Source organism: Myxocyprinus asiaticus, chromosome 34 (assembly GCF_019703515.2).
Source record: "Myxocyprinus asiaticus isolate MX2 ecotype Aquarium Trade chromosome 34, UBuf_Myxa_2, whole genome shotgun sequence".
In the NCBI taxonomy this organism is placed as follows: Eukaryota; Metazoa; Chordata; class Actinopteri; order Cypriniformes; family Catostomidae; genus Myxocyprinus; species Myxocyprinus asiaticus.
The window spans coordinates 42,881,686-42,905,193 of record NC_059377.1 but is presented as its reverse complement, the minus strand read 5'-3'; the positions used below and the strand labels follow the sequence as shown (position 1 = coordinate 42,905,193).

Genomic DNA, 23,508 nt, shown 5'->3' with positions numbered 1-23,508 from the left:
AACCTGGCATAGAGTATGCATTAAAATACGTGTAATACTGTATAGTGTGTGAATTATAGTATGTAAAGTGTGAGGTCAGTTTTACCCTCCGCAGTCGTCCTGCTGAAATCCCTCCAGTTCATCTCTCTGTTCATCCAGTGATAACTCCAGATCCAGATAAACTCCATTATGAGACAGCTGAAGAGCGCAGTCATCGAGCTACAGAGAGACACAGTATACGCTATGAACACGGACATATTGGTAACTGATCCTGTCATGGTCAATGGGTTGTGCTTTAAACAGGGTGCTAAATGTCAACATTTTCATCTGCCAAACACTTTTTATTCACAGTAACAAGATAAAAATGTTTTTACGCATAAAATAGATGTTTGCAAGTAGACGTGTCTTTTCAGTAAATGCAATTACATACACGTAAAGCACAGAGAACACACGCCACACTCTTGGGAAAGAAACTCCAGTATTAACGTAAATTCAGGTTGGTAGCGCAGAGCATGTGTGCATGCATGTGGACAGATTTGAAACTTTGATCAACAATGGTCAGTTGTGAAGGTCATTTGGCAGATTTGACGTGTCTGCTCTAACAAACAGTGACCTCTGACCAGCGGGAGTCAAAATGCGCATTACACACGTGCTGAATGTTTTAGGTGTTAAAACGCTAATAATCATGACCGAAGTGTGTGCTGACCAGCTGCTGGGGAGAAAACTCAAACCCTTAGGTGCAATGACACACACGGGTATGCACATAAATGAAACCATAATGCACACACACACAAACACACTGAGACCAACTATATATTTGGGAAATTGCACTAAAATGCATCAACAGCTGCAGACAGGAACTCTATTCAACAAACAAAAACCATGACACATAGACAGTTCTGCAATGAAACCCTTCAGATGGCTTTCACTGTCTTCAACATTTGCATACAACTGTGATGAACTTTTAATTTGCTTGCAATGGATTGTAATTGTTGCAAGAGAGAAAGCACTTGTGAATTATGATGTCAGAGCACGCAGTCCCTTATAGAAATATATAGAAAGATCAAAAAATGTAAATGAAGCTTTTAAAGAAAGAAACTTGGAATAACATAACTGTTAGTGATTTTCTCATGCAGATGGATGAATTCAATTAAAAAGAGTTTACATTTCTAAAAAAGGAGTCACAGCCAGAGCCAAGTAAAGTGAGGTGTGAGATTTGTGGAGCTCGCTTCTCCAACGCCCATGGAGGCCGCACTGACACCATGCAGCATGTTCATACAAAAAAGCATGTGGATGCTGCTAAAAGTAAGTGTGCCACACCAAGTGTTAGCGATTTTTTTGTGAAGCAAAAAAAGGTGCACGCAAGTGAAGGACTTTTTGCTTATCACTCTCTTGTGCACGGCCATAGTTTTCGGTCGGCTGACTCTACACTACACTACACATTTTCAATGGTCTGCGTGCATACTTTCTTTCTCAAGAAATGCCCAAAGTTTCTAAGAGACATTTTCAGCGATCCTTGCACTAAACTTTGAATTGGCTTCACACTCAAGCAAACAGCCACTTTTAACCGTGCACTGGAGATAGTAGAGCAGAAGTGGCTTTGCACATTCATGACCTGAGAAAAGTCTTGCAGGCCAGGCTGGAGGAATCATACCCTCTGACATTAAAAAGCAGCTGGATGCCCTGGTTGAAGCTGGTGACATGCGAGCGGATGATTTCTTTTGTGCAGTGAGAAACTTTTATTCAGCATTGGTGGATTACCTCCAAAATTGGAGCCACTCATTGGAGAACACAGAAAAACTTGACTGGGATCTACTTAGAGACATCCCAGAGTGGAAAGACATTCAGAGCAGCCTCAAACACTTCTACTCTAGAATCCCCGCTCTCAGTTTGATTGACGAAACCACGCTCTTTGACAAGTGGGCTTGCACGAAAAACATTGTCACTCGCCGCATCATTGAGTGGAACATGAACAAGTCAGTCGTGTCTGAGAGATGGACAGAAGTTTTTCGTGAGATGGAGAGCAAGACCATCAACTTCGGAGTCTTAGCCAAGGTCGTGGAGTTTGTTTTATGCCTGCCTGGGATATCTGCATCTGTGGAGTTCTCATTAATGAACGCAGCATGGACACCGGATAAATCTCGACTCAGTGTAACAGTCATGAAGGCAATGCTTTTCGTACGTCTTAATTTTGGACTGGACTGTTCTGCATTTTACGATAAACTCTTGAAAGACAAGCGCACACTGAGAAAAATTGCTGCCAGCAAAAAGTACAAGGTGACAACAGTTACAGAGGCGTATTCGCATATATCTGCGCTTAGGTAAGGATACATAAATTTAATTTTTGCTGGGAGGGGGCTGTCCCGTTTTCCACAAGCAGGAATCTGGTCACCCTACTCAAAGGGCACACCGCAGAATGCTCAATGAGATTAAAAAAGAACCCTAGAGTGACAGCTAAAGACTTGATGGAATCATTGGAACTGGTTAACATCTCTGTTCATGACTATACAGAAAACTTTAAACAGGCATGGTGTTCAGGGCAGGACACCACGAAGGGAGCCGCTGCTTTCCAACAAAAACATTGAGGTTATTTGAAGTTATTGCTGCCAAAGGAGGATAGACCAGTTATTATGTTGTGATGTGACCAATATGCAGGTAGCCATTCTGTTGTCATGTGACAAAAAACACACACACAAAAAAGAGGACCCCTTTAAACCTCATGAATGTATGTGAAGATTTTAAAGATATTTTGACATATTTATGTCCAATTTTGTTCAGGTCAAACAGAGTAAACCTGAGAAAACATCTTGATATTCGTAAATTAAAAAAAAAAAAAAAAAAAAAAAATGTAACCTTGAAAAATCTGTTAAAAAATATAAAAACTTTTTTGAAATGATTAATGACATTTCATACATTCATGTATTCGAGGTATACATTTTACTTGATGGTTGCACCACTTGACTTAATGCATCTAAAGCTCAAATCAGATCAGAAACTTCTGCATCCGCAGATGGTCAGAACTCCATGCAGCCCCTGTGCGACTCTCCGTTGGAAATGAATGACTTGACAGTGTAAGTGTTGATTTTCATTGGGTTTGGCAGCATTATGTTTCAAACACCTGCGTCTGTATTTAGTCTGATCTCAGCCAAACCCTAATCAAACACTCACGCTCCAGTTTAAGAGTCCAGCTTTGATTTAAGACGATGTTTGGGCCAACGGACACATATCATCCAAGAATGCCACATAAGCCACACATGGACAAGCAAACGGTCAGATCATAAACTCAACCTGCTGAATGTAAAGTGAGAGGATGAGATCTTGGTTAGTTGGTTCAGCTCAGAATCAAAAAGTGAAAACTGAAGATCAACAAGATTGCGGTCACAGTTTCGACAGTCAGACACACAGAGTTTAATCAACCGTTCACATGAAATGAACTGATCATTAGAATAACACACACACTTCCAGGAGAAACACATCATTACACACAAACACACACACAACAGTTTTCCAGCCATTGATTTGAGCTCACAAGTGTGTGTTTGTGGACAGATACAAATGTGTATACAGTTAAATTTACAGCATAAATTTAAAAGGATTGTTACTGTTGAAGTACTGCTTGCCAAAACCAGCCACCTATATAACGAGGTGTTGTGGATGGGTTGCCAGGACGTTGCTGTTTGGTTGCCAAGTTGTTCAAAGTGATTTTTAGCACATTGCTAGGGTATTTTGTGTGGTTGCTAGGTGGGCTGCACAATTAAAAAATAATTGAAAATCACAATTACGGCTGCCGCAATTAACTAAAGCCAGCAAAGGTGGCACAGAGGCTGCATCTAAAATGGCATATACAGCCAATTACACAGACTGTTTAATGTTGCACAGAGATGGCGTCAGTGCTTTTACACAGTAATAAGAATTGCAGAAATAATATTTTGACATTAATAAAAACTCGTGAGCCTGTAGATTTGAATTTGGGAACTTGTACAACAAATATTTGTACACGTCAGTCAATACACATTATGTGAGAAAATGTTTCCCTTTGGCTCGTTCCACGTATTTTGTGTCCAAAGACTAGATCAACACCCTCCATTTTCATTTCATGTCTCTTTTAATATCCTTTCTGTTAGTTACAGTCAGTTGTTGATCAAAAACATAAAAATAAACATTAATTCGAATCACACTGCACAGATGAGGGAAAAACCACCGTGCAACTTCTATCTCGTTAATATGTGCTGCGCTAATTGAACCGTAAATACTTGCTGGCGGAGCTGCCGGTTCTTTTAAAGAGACAGTACCATTTTAGTGCTTGTTATACAGTGCATTCAGAAAGTATTCAGACCCCTTCATTTTTTCATATTTTGTTATGTCGCAGCCTTATGCTAAAACGCTTTAAATGATTTATTTTTTCACATCAGTCTGTACTCCATACCCCATAATGACAAAGCAAATTCCAGATTTTTGATAACTTTGCACATTTATTAAAAATAAAAAACTGAAATATCACATTGATATAAGTATTCAAACTCTTAACTCAGTACTTAGTTGAAGCACCTTTGGCAGCGATTACAGCCTCAAGTCTTTTTGGGTATGATGCAACAAGCTTTGCACACCTGGATTTGGGGATTTTCTGCCATTCTTCTGTGCAGATCCTCTCAAGCTCTATCAGGTTGGATGGGGACCGTCAGTGCACAGCCATTTTGAGATCTCTCCAGAGATGTTCGATTGGGTTCAAGTTTGGGCTCTGGCTGGGCCACTCAAGGACATTCACAGAGTTGTCCCGTAGCCACTCTTGCATTGTCTTGTCTGTGTCTTAGGGTCATTGTCCTGTTGGAAGATGAACCTTCGGTCCAGTCTGAGGTCTTGAGCGCTCTGGACCAGGTTTTCATTGAGGATACCTCTGTATGGGGCCTGGGTAGCTCAGCGAATAAAGGTGTTGACTACCACCCCTGGAGTCGCGAGTTCGAATCCAGGGCATGCTGAGTGACTCCAGCCAGCTCTCCTAAGCAACCATATTGGCCCGGTTGCTAGGGAGGTTAGAGTCACATAGGTAACCTCCTCGTGGTCACTGTAATGTGGTTCTCACTCTCGGTGGGGTGCGTGGTGAGTTGTGCGTGGATGCCGTGGAGAGTAGCATGAAGCCTCCACACGTGCTATGTCTCCACGGTAATGCGCTCAACAAGCCACGTGATAAGATGCACGGATTGACGGTCTCAGACGCGGAAGCAACTGAGATTCGTCCTCCACCACCCGGATTGAGTCACTACGCCACCATGAGGACTTAGAGTGCATTGGGAATTGGGCATACCAAATTGGGGAGAAAAAAAAAGGATATCTCTGTATTTTACTGCGTTCATCTTTCCTTCAATCCTGACCAGTCCCCCAGTCCCTGCCGCTCAAAAACACCCACACAGCATGATGCTGCCACCACCATGCTTCACCGTTAGGATGGTATTGCGCAGGTGATGAGTGGTGCCTTGTTTCCTCCAGACATGACACTTGGAATTGAGGCCAAACAGTTCAATCTTCATTTCATCAGAGCAGAGAATCTTGTTTCTCACAGTCTGAGAGTCCTTTAGATGCTTTTTTATGTGTCTTGCACTGAGGAGAAGCTTCCGTCTGGTCACTCTGCCATAAAGCCCAGATCGGTGGAGTGTTGCAGTGATGGTTGTCCTTCTGCAGTTAAGTTATTCTAAGTTTTTTATTTTGATTTTTTTCTCTGAAATGTGTCACACGCATTCAACTGATCACAAAGTATAGTCAGGACATTACTGATGTAAAAAATAGCACTATCACTATTTGAAAAAGTCATTTTTGATCAAATCTAGACAGCAGCCATCACTCCAACACCTTATCCTTGAGTAATCATGCTAAATTGATCATTCGGTAAATGAAGCTTAACATTGTCTTTATGTTTGTTTTTGAGTTGTCAGAGTATGCAATAGACTGGCATGTCTTAAGGTCAATATTAGGTCAAAAATGGCAAAAAAGAAACAGCTTTTTCTAGAAACTCATCAGTCAATCATTGTTTTGAGGAATGAAAGATATACAATGCTTGAAATTGCCAAAAAACTGAAGATTTCATTCAAAGGTGTACACTACAGTCTTCAAAGACAAAGGACAACTGGCTCTAACAAGGACAGAAAGAGATGTGGAAGACCAGATGTACAACTAAACAAGAGGATAAGTACATCAGAGTCTCTAGTTTGAGAAATAGACGCCTCACATGTCCTCCGCTGACAGCTTCAGTGAATTCTACCCGCTCAACACCAGTTTCATGTACAACAGTAAAGAGAAGACTCAGGGGTGCAGGCCTTATGGGAAGAATTGCAAAGAAAAAGCCACTTTTGAAACAGAAAATCAAAAAGAAAAGGTTCGAGTGGGCAAAGAAACACAGACATTGGACAACAGATAATTGGAAAAGAGTGTTATGGATCTTAACCCCATTGAGCTTTTGTGGGATCAGCTAGACTGTAAGGTGCGTGAGAAGTGCCCGACTAGACAGCCACATCTATGGCAAGTGCTACAGGAAGTGTGGGGTGAAATCCTAACCTAATGCCCCCCTCCCCACAGACCCAGCCATGGCTGAGAGTCTTAATAGATGCTGAAGGTATAATCAGATTAGCTCAAATATTTAAGGGAATGTGAGGAAATTTGAGAATGATGCATGAATCTGCAGGTTTTCTATGGAATTCTGAGCGCAGATTCCGTGTTTCTATCAGTAACAGTCCTGAGGAGGGAATTTAGCACCGTCTGATGCATGTTTTAAGTCTCACATCAACACAGTTCATAGCTTGTTTTAGATATATAGCCTAAATGAAGAAAATGCCATACAGTTGCCCTATACAAAATACGTTTTTAATGTTCATGTTATTAATCAAAATTAAAATTTGTGATTACAATATCAAGGTAGATAATCAACAGTGGTAGCTCAGCGGTTAAGGCTCTGGGTTACTGATCAGAAGGTTGGGGGTTCAAGCCCCAGCACCACCAAGATGCCACTGTTGGGCCCTTGAGCAAGGCCCTTGACCCTCTCTGCTCCAGGGGTGCTGTATCATGGCTGACCCTGCACTCTGACCCCAGCCTAGCTGGGATATGTGAAAAAGAAGAATTTCACTGTATATGTATAATGTGTGATGAATAAAGAGAATTATAATTATTAACATGATTTTTGTCAAAAGCTCCTTGCAGTTTTATCAGTAACCCAAAGTATGAACAAGAGTAATAGTGCCAAACACCGCTAAATATGTTTCCCAGCGTATCAGAGACTCGGACAGACAGAAATTGAAGTCTATATAAAGTGAAATACTGGCACTATTTTTGGATGCCACTGCAGCTTAGACATGTTATAAAGAGAAAAGACAAAATGCTGAACTCTCAACAAACATGTTTTAAAATTGAGGGCAGCAGCTTGCTCACATTCTTGTGTTATAAATAGATCTGGCTGAATGTTCATCCGCAATGTAAGTGGTAGTTAGTGAACACTGAACCCTTCTGAGGGCCAGCGGCTGTCCGACGATCCTTTCCTACAGCCTACAAAACAATAAAATGCCTTGGGCTTTACGGATAGTATGAAAAATCATAAATGAGATAATATCTCACTTGTTTCTCTTAGACAGCAATGAGGTTAAATGGAGAGCAAATTGAGTTTCTCCTCTAGAATTTCACAAGAGATCTCAAGCTGTGTTCAGATTTGCAATCAAAAGTCTCAATATGACCTCACTTATTTCTCATCAAACTCATCTAAGACCAAACGATCTGAGCTATGCTATCTGCATTTTTAGGAGAAACATCTATGACGAATTTGATGCTTCAATCGTTCACCCCAAAATGAACAAGAAGTCATCATTTACCGACCCTTGTGTTGTTCCAAACGTATATGACTTACATTCTTCCTTCTAACGAACACAACAGAAGATATTTTAAAGAATGTCGTGATTGCAGATTTTCATATAATAGCAGTTGATAGTGACTTGAAAGTCTCATAAAAGTAGTCCATGTGACTCGTGTGTCATACACTGAAAAAAATCATTCTGTTAAGTAAATATAGCAAAAAAGATTAAGTAATTTCTACACTGAATAATTTAGTTTAAGCGTAAACTTGAAAATATTAAGTAAATTCTACATTTGTACTCAATTCAAACATGTAAAAATGAATGCTCTAGCTTATAAGTAAATATTATTTACATATAAATGTTTGTAATCTTTACAATGCGTCATTATGTATCAATATTAAAGTGGAAAGCCTTGTCATAGTTATTTGCTAATTTGAGTACATTTTAGTTGTAAATAAAACAAGTAAATTTTACTTAACTTTTCACTGTTTGTACGTTTATTTACAACATTTTTATTGTTGTTACTGTTGCATTGTACAGACATTATAAATGCATTATACCTTATAATAAGTTATAACTTCATAAATATTTATAACTACAGATCTAATACATTATAAGACTTCCTCTATTCATAGTTATACTTTAGAGTATAATGCATTATAACACAAGCAACAAGTTAATAAAGTTCATGTTATAAGTGCTGTATAGTGTAAACAGTCAAAAGGCTTTATGACGTGATCATATTATAAGTGCACTTATAAACAGCTATAACATAAACTTATAACATACAAAACATCACAAGTTAAACTTATATAATAGAAGTTATTTATAAAATAAGTCTCCAAATAAGATAACAATAAAGTTTATTGAATAGAGTCCAGAATAGAATTTGTTTTTATATTCTTGGGAGTGTTTAAATATGTAATATTGATCACACATGTAGCGTTTCTGATATATTTGAACCCTGTAGCTTTACAAGTGTTTTTCGTGATATCTCAAAATATACATTAAATGTGTGTTATTTTGTATTTTGTGCATGTGTAATGTATATAATTCCAGCATGACTTGTAATGTCTTATAACCACTTAAACATATCTTATGGATGTTTATAAGAAGACATTGCTTTTGTCACTTTACTTAAAGCATACCTATTATATACAGTATATTACAACTATATATAATACATTATAACTTCAACAGATAAAATTAAATGTTGCTTGTGTTATAATGCATTATACTCTAAGGTATAACTATGAATAGGTAATTATTATAATGTATTATAATTGTGGTTACAGTTATTTATGAGAATTTATAACATATTATAAGGTGTATTATAACACGTTATTAATGCATAATAATGCCTTTACAATGCATTATAACTATGGGCTTCATAGAAAGTGTTAGGGTATACCACCAAATATTTTACTAATAATTTACTAAGTTTATTTAAATACCATGTACATCAGATTTGTAAGTAAAAGTTACTATATTAACTGAAATATTTAAGTTAAATTTACTCGCTTTAATCAATATTATGTCATGAAGTGAAGTAGATTTTACGTACATTTATACTATTAGAACTTAATAAAAAAAACTGTGTGCAAAAACTTGCAAAATAAAAATCAAGTAAATCTTACTAGTATTTTTTCCACTGTATTTAAGTATTCTGAAGACATACGATCACTTTGAATGATGAACAGATGAAATGTTAGTCATTATTCACTATCAAATCAAATCATTAATCGACTTAAGTACACATTTGGGTTTTGTATGCATGAGTTGATAATTTAAAATCAGCAATCGCAAAACCTTTTGTGTTTCACTAAAGAAAGAAAGTCATTCGGGTTTGGAACGACATGAGAGTGAGGAAACGATGATGACATTGATGATTTTAGATGATGATTTTAGGCGAACTATTACTTTAAGTCTCTTGAGTTATAAAAGAGCAAACTCTGAGCAATAACATTTCCAGTGATGTCATTGTGTGAAGAAACTTCATCCCTCATCTGTGAGCTGCACTGACCTGTGTTTTATTTGACAGATTTGACCAAAACACTCAATTACTGTCCACTGACAATCACTCAGATAACAGAGTGACACCAAAAAAGACAATAATGTCCCATACAAACAGACAAACACAGTTAAAGGGAAAGTTATGTGTATATATGTTTTGCTTTTCTTTATCTATATGAATCAATAAAAAATGTTAATCAAAAAAAGGGAAAGTTAAAGGGAAAGTTCACTCAAAAATAAAAATTCTGTCATCATTTACTCACCCTTGTGTTGTTTCAAACCCGTATAAATTTCTTTCTTCCATGGAAGGAGATGTTAAGAAGAATGTAAGAGACTGAATGCCTCAGTCACCATTCACTTTCATTATATGAAAAAAAAGATGCAATACAAGTGAATGACTGAGGCTAACATTCTCTGTTTCTTGACATGAGGTTGAGTAAGTAAAGACAGAATTTTCTTTAAGGGTGAACTATCCCTTTAAATAACAGAACAACGTATGTTACAGAGTCATGCTAAAATGTAATAAATTTAATGTAAAGCCATGCAAAACTATTAAATCTTTTAAATCAGGGGTTGTCAACATTTTCCGACCTAGAGACCCCACTAAAAATGCTTGATTTTGTCAGTAACACACTGTTTAATAACAAGCGTGATTACATTATTCTTAACCGTGGCATCACTATAACAGAGAGCTTTACACATTAAATTATGGTTTTCAAAACACACTCTACAACTTTTAAGTATTCATTTTTAAATAAAGCTATATAACCACATTTAGAGATAAATTCTGAAATATATAGAATAAACCTAACCCTATATTCTGACCAACGCTGGCAGCATTTCATGGTCTTTTCTTCAAATTATCATGAAATAACCTATGCTTTGTTTGACAATCAGTGAAGTTGCTATTACTGAGACTAGCCTGCTTAGCATTGCTTATTCTTATTCTTATACGTTCATCGTTTTATCCTTTGCTATTTTACCGCATGCTTCGGGTTTTCTCTCTTTTTTTCCTTTTTCCACTTTTCTACATCTCGTGTCTCGACTGTGTTTTACACGGATTATTGCATCAATCTCAAACATCTGCTGATTAGGAACCCCATCAAACCCCAAGAACAACCATAACAACAACAACAGAATTGCGGTATGTCATGGCATCCGCTCATGGTATTTCTTCCTGCATTGCATGCCACATGTTTACTATAGCTTCTTCCATCAGCAGTGAGGGATTCAATTGTGATAAATGTAAGGAATTAGTCAGGCTGACGGAGAAGTTTAATGAGTTAGAGACACTCATCCGAATGCTAGTGGAGGTCAGTGAGAAAGAGAAGACGGTAAATACTGTTTCGGATGCAGGTAGTACAGCGAGCAATACATACACTTTGGTTCTGGCTGTAGAGCCCCTGCAGCAGGGCCTTTGGGTGACATCTCGGCAGCATACTCGCTCAGCAAAGCGACACCACTCTCCCATTCCTGTTAGGGTTTCCAATCGATTCTCCCCACTCAGTGATGCACCCACTGAGAATCATGTTGAAAGAGCCTTAATAATTGGCGATTCTATTGTATGGAACATGGAAATAGAGACTCCAGCCACCATTGTTAAATGCATTTCCGGGGCTCGAGCGTCTGACATCAGATCAAATTTACAAGTGCTGGCTAATGCTAAATGTAGATTTTCTAAAATTGTTACTCATGTCGGCACTAACAATGTCCGGCTTCGCCTGTCGGAGATCACTAAAAAAATGTTAAAGAGGTGTGTGAACTTGCAAAAACGATGTCAGACACTGTAATATGCTCTGGCCTCCTCCCTGCTCGTCGTGGTGACGAGGTTTATAGTAGATTAGTGTCACTTAATGGCTGGATGTTTGAGTGGTCTCAAACAGCATAGGAGGGGAATAGCATAGGATTTATAGACAATTGCAAACTAAACATTAGATCTCTTTCTACCAAAACACTATTTGTAAATGAAATTATTACAGATCATAGTTTGGATGTGCTCTGTTTGACTGAAACCTGTCTTAAACCGGATGAATATATTAGTTTAAATGAATCTACTCCCCAGGTTATTGTTATAAACATGAGCTTCATCTAAGGATCGAGGAGGTGTTGCTACAATTTACAGTGGAGTTTTTGGTGTTACTCAGAGGACAGGATATAAGATTAAGTCTTTTGGACTAATAATGCTTAATGTGACACCGTCAGATACAAATAAAAAACTCTGTTGTCTTTTGCCCTTGCTACAGTATATAGATCACCCGGGTACTCAGATTTCCTTGGTGAATTTGCTAATTTTTATCAGATCTTGTAGTTAATGTAGATAGAGCTTTAATTGTTTGTGACTTCAACATTCACATAGATCATGAAAATGCTAATTGGGATTAGCATTTATCGATATTCTTAACTCCCTTGGAGTCAGACAAAATGTGACAGGACCAACTCATCGCCATAATCATATGCTAGATTTAATTCTGTCATATGGAGTTAATGTTGATCCTATAGAAATTCTACCGCAGAGCGAAGACATCTCAGATCATTACCTCATCTCTTGTATGCTGTGATCAGCTAATGTCACTCAATCTATACCATGCTATCGTTCAAGTAGAGCAATTCTTTCGACCACTAAAGATAGCTTCACTAATAATCTTCCAGAATTGCTTCACATACTCAGTAAGCCAAAACGTCTAGAAGAACTTGATGTAATAACATTAAATATAAATACAGTCTTCTCTAGCACTCTTGATAGTCTCGCCCCCCTTCGATTAAAGAAAATTAAAGAAAAAAGCCCTGCACTGTGGTACAATGATCACACTCATGCTCTCAAGAGAGCAGCTCGGAAAATTGAGCACAAGTGGAAGAATACAAATTTAGAGGTACTTCGCCATGCATGGAAGGATAGTGTCTGTAGCTACAGACAGGCACTAAAAGCTGCCATATTTTAGCAAACTCATAGAAAATATTTATTCAGTACAGTGGCTAAATTGGTCAGGGATAAAGCCTCAACTGAACCAGATATTCCGTCGCAGCACAATAGTAATGATTTCATTTCTTTACTGATAAAATTGAAATAATCAGAAATAAAATTGGAATTATGCAATCAACTGTCACAGTACCTCAGAAAAGTGTCTCATAATTTTGCTCACGAGCAACTTCAATACTTCGCTGTCATAATTCATGAAGAGCTAACAAAACTTATTGAAACATCACAAGCCAAAACATGTATGTTAGATCCAATACCAACCAAGCTCTTAAAAGAGGTATTCCCTGTGATCTCAGAACCTCTTCTTTTTTCTCCCCCAATTTGGAATGCCCAATTCCCAAAGTGTTCTAAGTCCTCATGGTGGTGTAGTGACTCGCCTAAATCCGGGTAGCGGAGGACGAATCTCAGTTGCCTGCGTGTCAATCTGCGCATTTTATCGCGTGGCTTGTTGAGCGCATTACCGCAGAGACGTAGTGCGTGTGGAGGCTTCACGCTCTTCTCCGCAGTATCCACGCACAACTCACCACGTGCCCCACCGAGAGCGAGAACCACACATTATTGGACAACGAGGAGGTTATCCCATGTGACTCTACCCTCCCTAGCAACCGGGCCAATTTGGTTGCTTAGGAGTCCTGGCTGGAGTCACTCAGCATGCCCTGGATTTGAACTTGCGACTCCAGGAATGGTAGTCTCAGAACCTCTTCTTAATATTATTAACTCCTCGCATTGTTTGCGAGTGACACACTCACTCAGTTGAAGTCTAGACTAAAGACTCATCTATTTAGCCATGCATACACCTAATTTATCCATCAACTCACAATAAGGCTGCTTTAGTTAGGTCTGCCGGAACCAGAAAAATCTATCATGATCTATAACTCTGCATGAAATTGAATGACATCTACGCTAATATTATTCTATTTGTTTCCATGTCTCAACCTCGGGATTCATATCTCGAGGTCACCAGAGCCAGCCAGATCCAGCTCCGTTCCTGCTTGGAGTCGGACTCCACTGCCATGTGTCGCTGAGAGATGACAACAAAGTACAGCCGGTGCCAGCCAGACATCACTTCAGTCTTTTGACTTCAGAGGATGAACTGATGCCAACTCCAACTGTAAGACATCGGATACTTCATATGCCACTGCCTGAACCTTGGATTTAGGATGGACCCCACCAAACCTCACCGAAAGGACTTGCTGGTTGAACTGCGAAGCACCTCATTGATCTCTGCCTGCATCACCTTTGTCTATTGATGGACTACACTCTTGAACACATACATAGACTATCAATTAATTGCCAACAAATGCCTTCATCAGCAAACTAACAAAGGACAATGCATCTATATGAACTTCTGCAGTTAATCCAGGATGAACTTCAAAGATGTTAGTCATTAATCTTAAAGTTCATAAAAAAATATTTTATTTTTATTTTCAAAACAATGGACCTTAACGCTTACTTAATGTACAAATTTTAAACCATGAATTGCACTGCACACAAGTAACTAATATTGTCATTATATTCATGATGTTAGTCAGAGGGGAACTGGCCCCCACAGTGAGTCTGGTTTCTCTCAAGGTTATTTTTCTCCATTAATCAACATCTTATGGAGTTTTGTGTTCCTTACCACAGTCGCCTTCAGCTTGCTCACTGGGGTTATAAATACAATTATTATTTAATTACTTATTTTTATACACAATTTACAAATGTATTTAATCAAACTACACAATAATGACTCTAAGACTTTATAGATATTACAGTTTCATTTTTTGTTAATGTATGATTTTCTGTAAAGCTGCTTTGAAACGATGTGTGTTGTGAAAAGCGCTATACAAATAAAAATGACGACTCATTCAAGTAATTTTTTCATATTTTTTGTATAGTGCTTTAACAATACACGTTGTTTAAAAGCAGATTTAGATAAATCATGCTTCATGAAATCATGTCCTAAACACCTGGCACTGTACTAACAGCATTTATCAGACGAATAGAGAAATTCCTCTCTTCCTCTTCAATGGTTCTTTGTAGCAACTTCAGTGAAAAACCTTTTATCATATCAAGAACCCATTTTCAATCCATTTGCTATATGGTTCTTTGGAAATAAATAAAGTTCTTCATGTCTCGTCAAAGGCTCATCACATCTGTGTTTTGGTTTCTGAGTTATTCAAAGCAACAGTACATAGATGGTTTTCAAATAAACTAGAGAATAAAACCTACTTTATGGAACTTAAAAAGGTTCTATAACAACATCAGTCTGAAAAATTTTTTATGTATTTTTTTGGTTCAAAAAATAACTTTATTCTTAAAGGGATAGTTCACCCAAAAATTAAAATTCAGTCATTGTTTACTCACCCCTGTGTTGTTATAACACTATATGACTTTCTTCCTTTTTCTGAACACAAAGGGAGAAATTGTGAATAAATGTGCTCAGTGATGTCATACAATGGCAGTTTATGGTGACCACCTCTTCAAGCTTCAAAAGAACACAAAAGTATAATTCAGAAGTCTAATAAATTATTCCATGAGACTCATGATTGTTATGAAAGCATACGATAAGATTTGGTGAGAAACAAACGAAATCTAATGTATTTAGTGAAAATGTTCACTGACCGTTGAGCTCCTGTGTGCGTTCATGATAGGACACGAGAGCAACAGTTCACGCAGCCCCCTCGTGACATTGGGGTGTTCAAACGAAAATTTGTTTTGTTTGTCTAAAAACAGTGATAGTGACAACAGAACACAACACAACTGCACACAAACAGAGAACAGAACTTACTAAACATGTCTGAAGAGTTTGTAGTCCAAGAATTGATGCATTTCTATGCCCAGCCTTATTTTTTTGAACGGAGACTTTGGAAATCTAACAGAAACATAGAGGAGCTACAGGCAGCCACAGTCACACCGTGTCCTAACCTGACGGCAAACGACACATGATAAAAGGTATATTTTCTATAGTAATCAAGAGTTTTTGTCCTAACCAGCAGTGACGAGCGACGGGACATTCTATCGATTGCTTGTTTTCTATTTTCGGCATCACGCGGGTAACTCCGTCTACTGTGAACTGGCACCAGTCCAAAAACTTTCACAAAAAAAATAAGGCTGGGCACAGAAATGCATCAATTCTTGCATCAATGTAAATGCTTCAACCCTTCAGACATGTTTAGTAAGTTCTGTTCTCTGTTTTGTGTGCAGTTGTGTTGTGTTCTGTTGTCACTATCGCTGTGGAGGACCTGTTTTTAAATAAACAAAACGAGTTTTCACTTGAACGCCCCAATGTCACGAGGGCACTGCGTGAACTGTTGCTCTCGTGTCCTATCATGAACACACACAGGAGATCAACGGTCAGTGAACATTTTCACTAAATACATTAGATTTCATTTGTTTCTCACCAAATCTTATCGTATGCTTTCATAACAATCATGAGTCTCATGGAATAATTTATTAGACTTCTGAATTATACTTTTGTGTTCTTTTGAAGCTTGAAGAGGTGGTCACCATTAACTGCCATTGTATGACATCACTGAGCACAACATTTATTCACAATTTCTCCCTTTGTGTTCAGAAAAAGAAAGGAAGTCATATAGTGTTATAGCAACACAGGGGTGAGTAAACAATGACTGAATTTACATTTTTGAGTGAACTATCTCTTTAAGAGTGAAGTTTATGTTGATTCATTCATTTGAATTTTATTAGGGTTTTTTTTATTATTATTTTATTTTTTATTGCAATAAGAAATAGCCTGATTCTGAGAATTTGAAAATGATTAAGAATACTGGACTATAAATGTTGCTCTGAAAATGAGTATAAAATATGCAAAGCCTTGAAGGAATGTTCAGGGTTCGATACAAGTTAAGTTGAATCGACCGCATTTGAGTCATAATGCTTATTACAAACAAAACAAAACAATAATAATAATTTCAACTCGTCCCTCCTTTATTTAAAATAAAAGCACAAATGTGTGTTCCAGTGAGACACTTACAATGGCAGTCAATGGGGTCAATCTGTAAACGTTAAAATACTCACTGTTTCAAAAGTATAGACACAATAAACAATATGTGTGTTAACATGATTTAAGTGCAATAAAATCACTTACAATTTTCTGTGTAAATGTATATCCATTTGTATTGAACCCGGAACATCCCTTTGAGACTGAAGAGTTTATTAGGATTTATTTATATTGCATTTTATTAATATAAGATTTTTATTATTATTATTATTATTATTATTATTAAAAAAATAAAATAAAAAAACATAAGTGGCCGGAATCTGAAAATTAAAAATGTAAGTAGGCTCTAAATGTTACTGTTACAAATAAGTAATGCCATAATATATCCACTACTAATACTTCACAGTCTCACTGGGGTTTTCTGTTTGATTCAATGGACCCTAATATATTCATGTTCTCATTCAACACTGTAATCAACTATAAAAACTGTTAACTTCATAATTATATCCTGATATATTGTTGTTCTGCAGCTCTATCTGGCGCGGGCCGCCCGGTTATAATCTCACTCCAGCACCTGTCGCTCTTCACTGCTTTTATTGACCTCAACGCTTTTATTTAGCTTTATTTAATTGTTGTCAGTATTATAAATAGTATAATATAATACTATAAGTGTATACTATAATCTCACCTTATGTGGCGCTTTGAGGAGTCGGTGAACTCCGGCGATCTGATTTATCAGAGGAATATCTTCTCTGAACGTGTATTGAGGTGGTCGGGTCGGTTCGGGGAAGTTGGTACTGTTGAACGGATCGGTGTCGTCTAAAAACTGAACCCGGCACACAAACGAAGACATTGTGCATCCATGCACGGCCCCTTGTAGCCGTTTCCAAGCGCGTCCTGTCCGGTAACGACAACAAAGTCAGCAGCACCTTCACAGCGGGTCCTTCAGCTGATCCGCGTCCGTCCTTGACTTCACTTCACCGCTAAAGTGTGAATGAAAGAGGAAGTAAAGATGACCCGCAGCTCTGCGCTCCCCGTCCTGTTCTGTCGCTGAGCACAAGTGTCCGTATCGCTGGTGAAGGTGCGGGACAGCCGGACGCCCCCCGCGGATTAAGCGCTTTACCAGCAGGAGACAAAGAATGAGAAATGGCGACATCTGGTGGTCAGAGAGAGTAACGCAGTCAACAGTTTCTCTGGGACCACTGAGAAAGGCCATTTGTTCAATGTAAACAGGTTAAGCATCCCATATTAATCAGCTCCTCATTCATAATTAAATTCCTGCTGCAAGACTTGGTTCCGGCTGTATTTGTGTAGCAGAAAAATTGGGGGAGGCCACAGCAAAAGGAAATGCATTTCTTCCCCAAAATACAGTATATTGCCAAAAGTATTCGCTCACCCATCCAAATAATTGAATTCAGGTGTTCCAATCACTTCCATGGCCACAGGTGTATAAAATGAAGCACCTAGGCATGCAGACTGCTTCTACAAACATTTGTGAAAGAATGGGCCGCTCTCAGGAGCTCAGTGAATTCCAGCGTGGTACTGTGATTGGATGCCACCTGTGCAACAAGTCCAGTCGTGAAATTTCCTCGCTACTAAATATTCCACAGTCAACTGTCAGTGGTATTATAACAAAGTGGAAGCGATTGGGAATGACAGCAACTCAGCCACAAAGTGGTAGGCCACGTAAAATGACAGAGCGGGGTCAGCGGATGCTGAGGCGCATAGTGTGCAGAGGTCGCCAACTTTCTGCAGAGTCAATCGCTACAGACCTCCAAAGTTCATGTGGCCTTCAGATTAGCTCAAGAACAGTGCGTTGAGAGCTTCATGGAATGGGTTTCCATGGCCGAGCAGCTGCATCCAAGCCATACATCACCAAGTACAATGCAAAGCGTCGGATGCAGTGGTGTAAAGCACGCCGCCACTGGACTCTAGAGCAGTGGAGACGTGTTCTCTGGAGTGACGAATCACGCTTCTCCATCTGGCAATCTGATGGACGAGTCTGGGTTTGGCGGTTGCCAGGAGAACGGTACTTGTCTGACTGCATTGTGCCAACTGTGAAGTTTGGTGGAGGGGGATTATGGTGTGGGGTTGTTTTTCAGGAGCTGGGCTTGGCCCTTTAGTTCCAGTGAAAGGAACTCTGAATGCTTCAGCATACCAAGAGATTTTGGACAATTCCATGCTCCCAGCTTTGTGGGAACAGTTTGGGGATGGCCCCTTCCTGTTCCAACATGACTGCGCACCAGTGCACAAAGCAAGGTCCATAAAGACATGGATGAGCGAGTTTGGTGTGGAAGAACTTGACTGGCCTGCACAGAGTCCTGACCTCAACCCGATAGAGCACCTTTGGGATGAATTAGAGCGAAGACTGTGAGCCAGGCCTTCTCGTCCAACATCAGTGTCTGACCTCACAAATGCGCTTCTGGAAGAATGGTCAAAAATTCCCATAAACACTCTCCTAAACCTTGTGGAAAGCCTTCCCAGAAGAGTTGAAGCTGTTATAGCTGCAAAGGGTGGGCCGACGTCATATTAAACCCTATGGATTAAGAATGGGATGTCACTTAAGTTCATATGCGTCTAAAGGCAGATGTGTGAATACTTTTGGCAATATAGTGTATGTCTAAATAAATAAAACAAGAAAATACAGTAGTACCCCTTTAAACATGCACTGCTGCCATTCTGGAACAACAAATAAATTAAAAAGTCAAGTCAGGTCAGATTTATTTCACACAAGGTCTCAATACTGTGTTAATATTAAATTAAAGGTACTTTCTAGGTTCAGTATAAATTAAGCTCAACAGCATTTGTGCTATAATGTTGACAGGGTTGGGAGGGTTACTTTTGACATGTATTCCACTACAGATTACAGAATACATGCTGAAAAATGTAATTTGTAATGTTCGTTAGATTACTCAAGGTCAGTAACGTATTCTAAATAATAATAATAATAATATTAATAAACTTTATTTTATAGAGCGCCTTTAAAAGCAGCTTCTCAAAGCGCTGTACACAAAATAAGCAGTGCATAGCACAATAAAAAATAAAATAAAAGTAAACATCAGCAAGCAATCCTAGTTTAAAAAAGTATGTCTTGAGTTGAGCTTTAAAAATGTCATTGGTCTGAGCTTCCCTAAGTTCTAGAGGAAAAGAGTTCCAAAGGGTAGGAGCATAGACAGAAAAAGCCCTGTCACCCTTAGATTTTAAGCGGGTTTGTGGAACAGTCAAGAAATTAGACTGTGAGGAGTGCAGTCTGCGATTTGGAGTGTAAGGAATTAACAATGCAGATAAATAATGAGGAGCCAAGCCATGTAATGCTTTGTATGTCAGCATCATACATTTAAAATCTACACAGAAACTGAAGCTAGTGCAAGGACTCCAATACAGGAGTAATATGATTGCATGTCCTGGTCCCAGTCAGGATCATGGCGGCAGAGTTTTGTACATATTGGAGCTTACTGAGTGTGGATTTAGAAACTCCAGCTAAAAGGGCATTACAGTAATCTATCCGAGAGACAACGAATGAGTTTATCAGCTTTTCAGCTACAGAGAAATTTAGCATAGGGAGCAATCTTGCTATATTTCTGATGTGAAAAAAGGATGCTTTAACAGTACTCTGTACAAAAGAATCAAATGTAAGACTGGTATCAAAAATGACTCTAGGGTTCCTCATTTTACTTTGAGTCTCCAAAACAGAGCCATCAACAAACAGAGACAAAGAACCAGCTTTGAGAATTTGATGATGGGAACCTTTAAGCATAACTTCAGTTTTACCGCTATTCAGACAAAGAAAATTATTATTCATCCACGTTTTTATCTCAGAAATACAGTCAGATAGAAAACAAACATAAAAGTTTTCACCAGATTTTGAGTGTATATAGATTTGGGTATCGTAAGCATAAAAGTGATAATGGAGGCCGAGCGATCGCAGCAGATGCCCAAATGGAGATAAATAAATATTGAAAAGTAAAGGGCCTAAAACTGAGCCCTGAGGAATACCAGTGAGTACAGAACTAATTTCAGACCTGTAACCACCCATAGAAATCAACTGGGAATGGTCAGTAAAATAGTATTTAAACCAGATTAAAACTGTCCCAGACACACCAAAAACTCTTTCAATGCGGGTAAGTAAAAGATCATGATCAACAGTATCGAAGGCATCTCTAAGATCAAGAAGGATGAGAATGGAAGTTGCTCCAGAATCAGAAGCCATCAACAAGTCATTAGTAACTTTGACCAGTGCCGTTTCAGTACTGTGAAATTTACGAAAACCTGACTGAAGGGGTTCAAAAAGGTTATTAATTGTAAGATGATTACACAATTGAGAGGCAACAACACGCTCAAGTATTTTTGCCAAAAATGGAAGATTTGAGATGGGACGAAAATTGTTAAAATCATCCAGGGCAGCATTTTCTTTTTTTGGCACAGGTGTTACAGCAGCAGTCTTTAATGCTGCTGGAACAAACCAAGTCTCCAACAAATCATTTATAATATTGAGGATAGCAGGGCACCAAACATCAAAGCAAGATTTAAATAAGCTTGTGGGAATAAATAGAGTGGTGATGGCGTAGTGGGCTAAAGCACATAACTGGTATCCCAATCCCCAAAGCCACCACCATTGTGTCCTTGAGCAAGGCACTTAACTCCAGGTTGCTCCAGGGGTATTGTCCCTGTAATAAGTACACTGTCTTCCAAATGCATAAATGTAAATGTAAATGCATAAATGAATAGGATCAAGCAAGCAATTGGTAGATTTCATGCTAGATACCTCCCTTGTGAAAGCCTCAGAATCAAGCTGAGAGAAATGAGTGAAACAAACACCAGCAAACCCAGATGGACGAAAGAGTGAAGCGGTGGAATCAGATGTGACAGAAATTTGTTTGGGAACATTATCGATTTTAGAATTAAAAAACCGAAGAAAAGAGTTACATAGCTGTTGAGAAACAGGCAGGGTGGTAACAGCATTGACTTGAAGCAGTCTATTTATAGTTTGGAACAAATGTCTGGGATTTCCTTGATTGTTTACAATAGTCTGAGAGAAATAAGATGATCTTTCAGTCTCAATTAATGCTCTGTAATCACCCAGAAGATCCTTCCAAGCTTGATAATAAACAGTTAAGCCAGTAAGGCGCCATTTACGCTCCATTTTCCGACAAGCAGCCTTTCTAGTACGCAGATTGACATTATACCAAGGAGCAGAGCGTGACCTTAGGGGAGCAAAACAGTCTAGATTAGAGTCTAATTTAACTGTAGAACTTTCTCCTCCAATGATGTAGGATGCAGATCACTTAAAGTGGAAACAACAGAATTGGAAAAATCTGTCTGATCAATAAACTTCCACTTTCGGAATGTTACTGTTCGAATGGTAGGCTCACATGAATGATACAATTCCAGATTAAAAAAGACAGCTGAATGATCCAACAGTCCAATGTCAACAGATGAAAACTGCAATACAAACGAGCCGTTAGCAATCACAAGATCCAGGGTATGGCCTTTGTTATGAGTCAGGTCAGTTACAAACTGTGAAAAGTTAAAACAATCAAGTAACGACAGAAATGTCTTAGTCGTCACAGAGCCACATGAATGTTAAAATCCCCCACAATTAAAATTCTGTGGAACTTCATACTCGACGTTGACAGAAAATCAGCAAACTCTGACATAAAAGCTGCATGTGTCTTAGTCTTAGGTGGTTTATAGACTGTAGCAATGATAGTAGATATAAGAGCAGAAATACTCAAGACCAGGCATTCAAATGATGAAAACTGGGGAACGGGCACAGAGCTTATGTTGAACTTCAGGTTGTAAACCACAATAATGCCTCCACCTTTGCCAGATAACCTCGGGAGATCTAATACTCCAATGCCTGCTGGAGTGATCTGGTTAAATACTTTGGATTACTTCTTCAGCACTGGTAGATTTTTTCACTTGTTTTGACTATAAAAACTCTGCCAGTACAGTGAGACAAAATACACATGTTAAAAATACATTCTCTGAAAAACCCAAATATCTTATACAGTGTTGTTTCTAAAACAAGATAAATCAAACTGATCTTGTTTTAAGGATTTTTAGATATTTTTACAGGAAAACAATACAAAAATTATTATCAAGAATATGATTTTTGCCCTAATGTCAAAGGTCTTACTAGAAAAAAAGAAATGATGATCCAATGTGAATTTTCTTGATAAATAAATATGATTGTGTCTGGTAACATGTGCATGTAAAATGGCTAGAAATAGCATTTTAGCTTAGCGTAAAGCTGACAATTTACACAAGGTTTATTTCTATTTCTTCTGCTCCAAACTTACTTCAAACTTACTTCTCTGTCTGCTCGTATGAATGTAACACATCATAAGAAAGTGATTCACTGCTGTTCAAATGCACTTTGGATCACATCATTTATATGTATAAATGTTTTCCATCTGAAAGGACTAAATATTAAATGAAACAAATGACAATAAAATGCAAAGTAATCTCTTCAGTAATCTAAATACTTTTTGAATGTAACTGTATTCTAATTACCAATGATTTAAATTGTAACTGTAGAGGAATAGTATATTTTGTATTTTAAATACGTAATCCCGTTACATGTATTCCATTACTCCCCAACCTTGAATGTTGATTACCACAAAAAATTATTTCTACTTTTTTCCATTTGAACGGCCGTTTTAGGGTTTATGGCATCATCAAAGGCAACAAAGTTGTAAAATTAAGTATAACTTTGCACAGAAAGGCAAGTAAGTGATTTTATCGCACTTAAATCATGTTAACACACA

At 38.2% G+C, this 23,508-nt stretch overlaps 1 protein-coding gene across 4 annotated transcripts in view; it reads right to left on the bottom strand.

Moving 5' to 3' along the window:
* The window catches only part of LOC127425091 (FH1/FH2 domain-containing protein 3-like), an 81,321-nt gene extending 63,509 nt beyond the window's left edge, over nt 1–17,812 (bottom strand). For 2 of the 4 annotated variants that reach the window (XM_051670737.1, XM_051670739.1), the window contains exons 1-2: nt 17,427–17,810; nt 86–198 (exon numbers count right to left, since the gene is read on the bottom strand). In XM_051670737.1, coding sequence (XP_051526697.1) covers nt 86–198; nt 17,427–17,591 — 278 coding nt within the window. In that variant the 5' untranslated portion in view covers nt 17,592–17,810. Of the gene's footprint in view, nt 1–85; nt 199–17,426 lie in introns of all 4 variants that reach the window. The other 2 variants (XM_051670738.1, XM_051670740.1) reach the window with 2 other exon arrangements.
* Between the last annotated feature and the right edge of the window lie 5,696 nt (nt 17,813–23,508).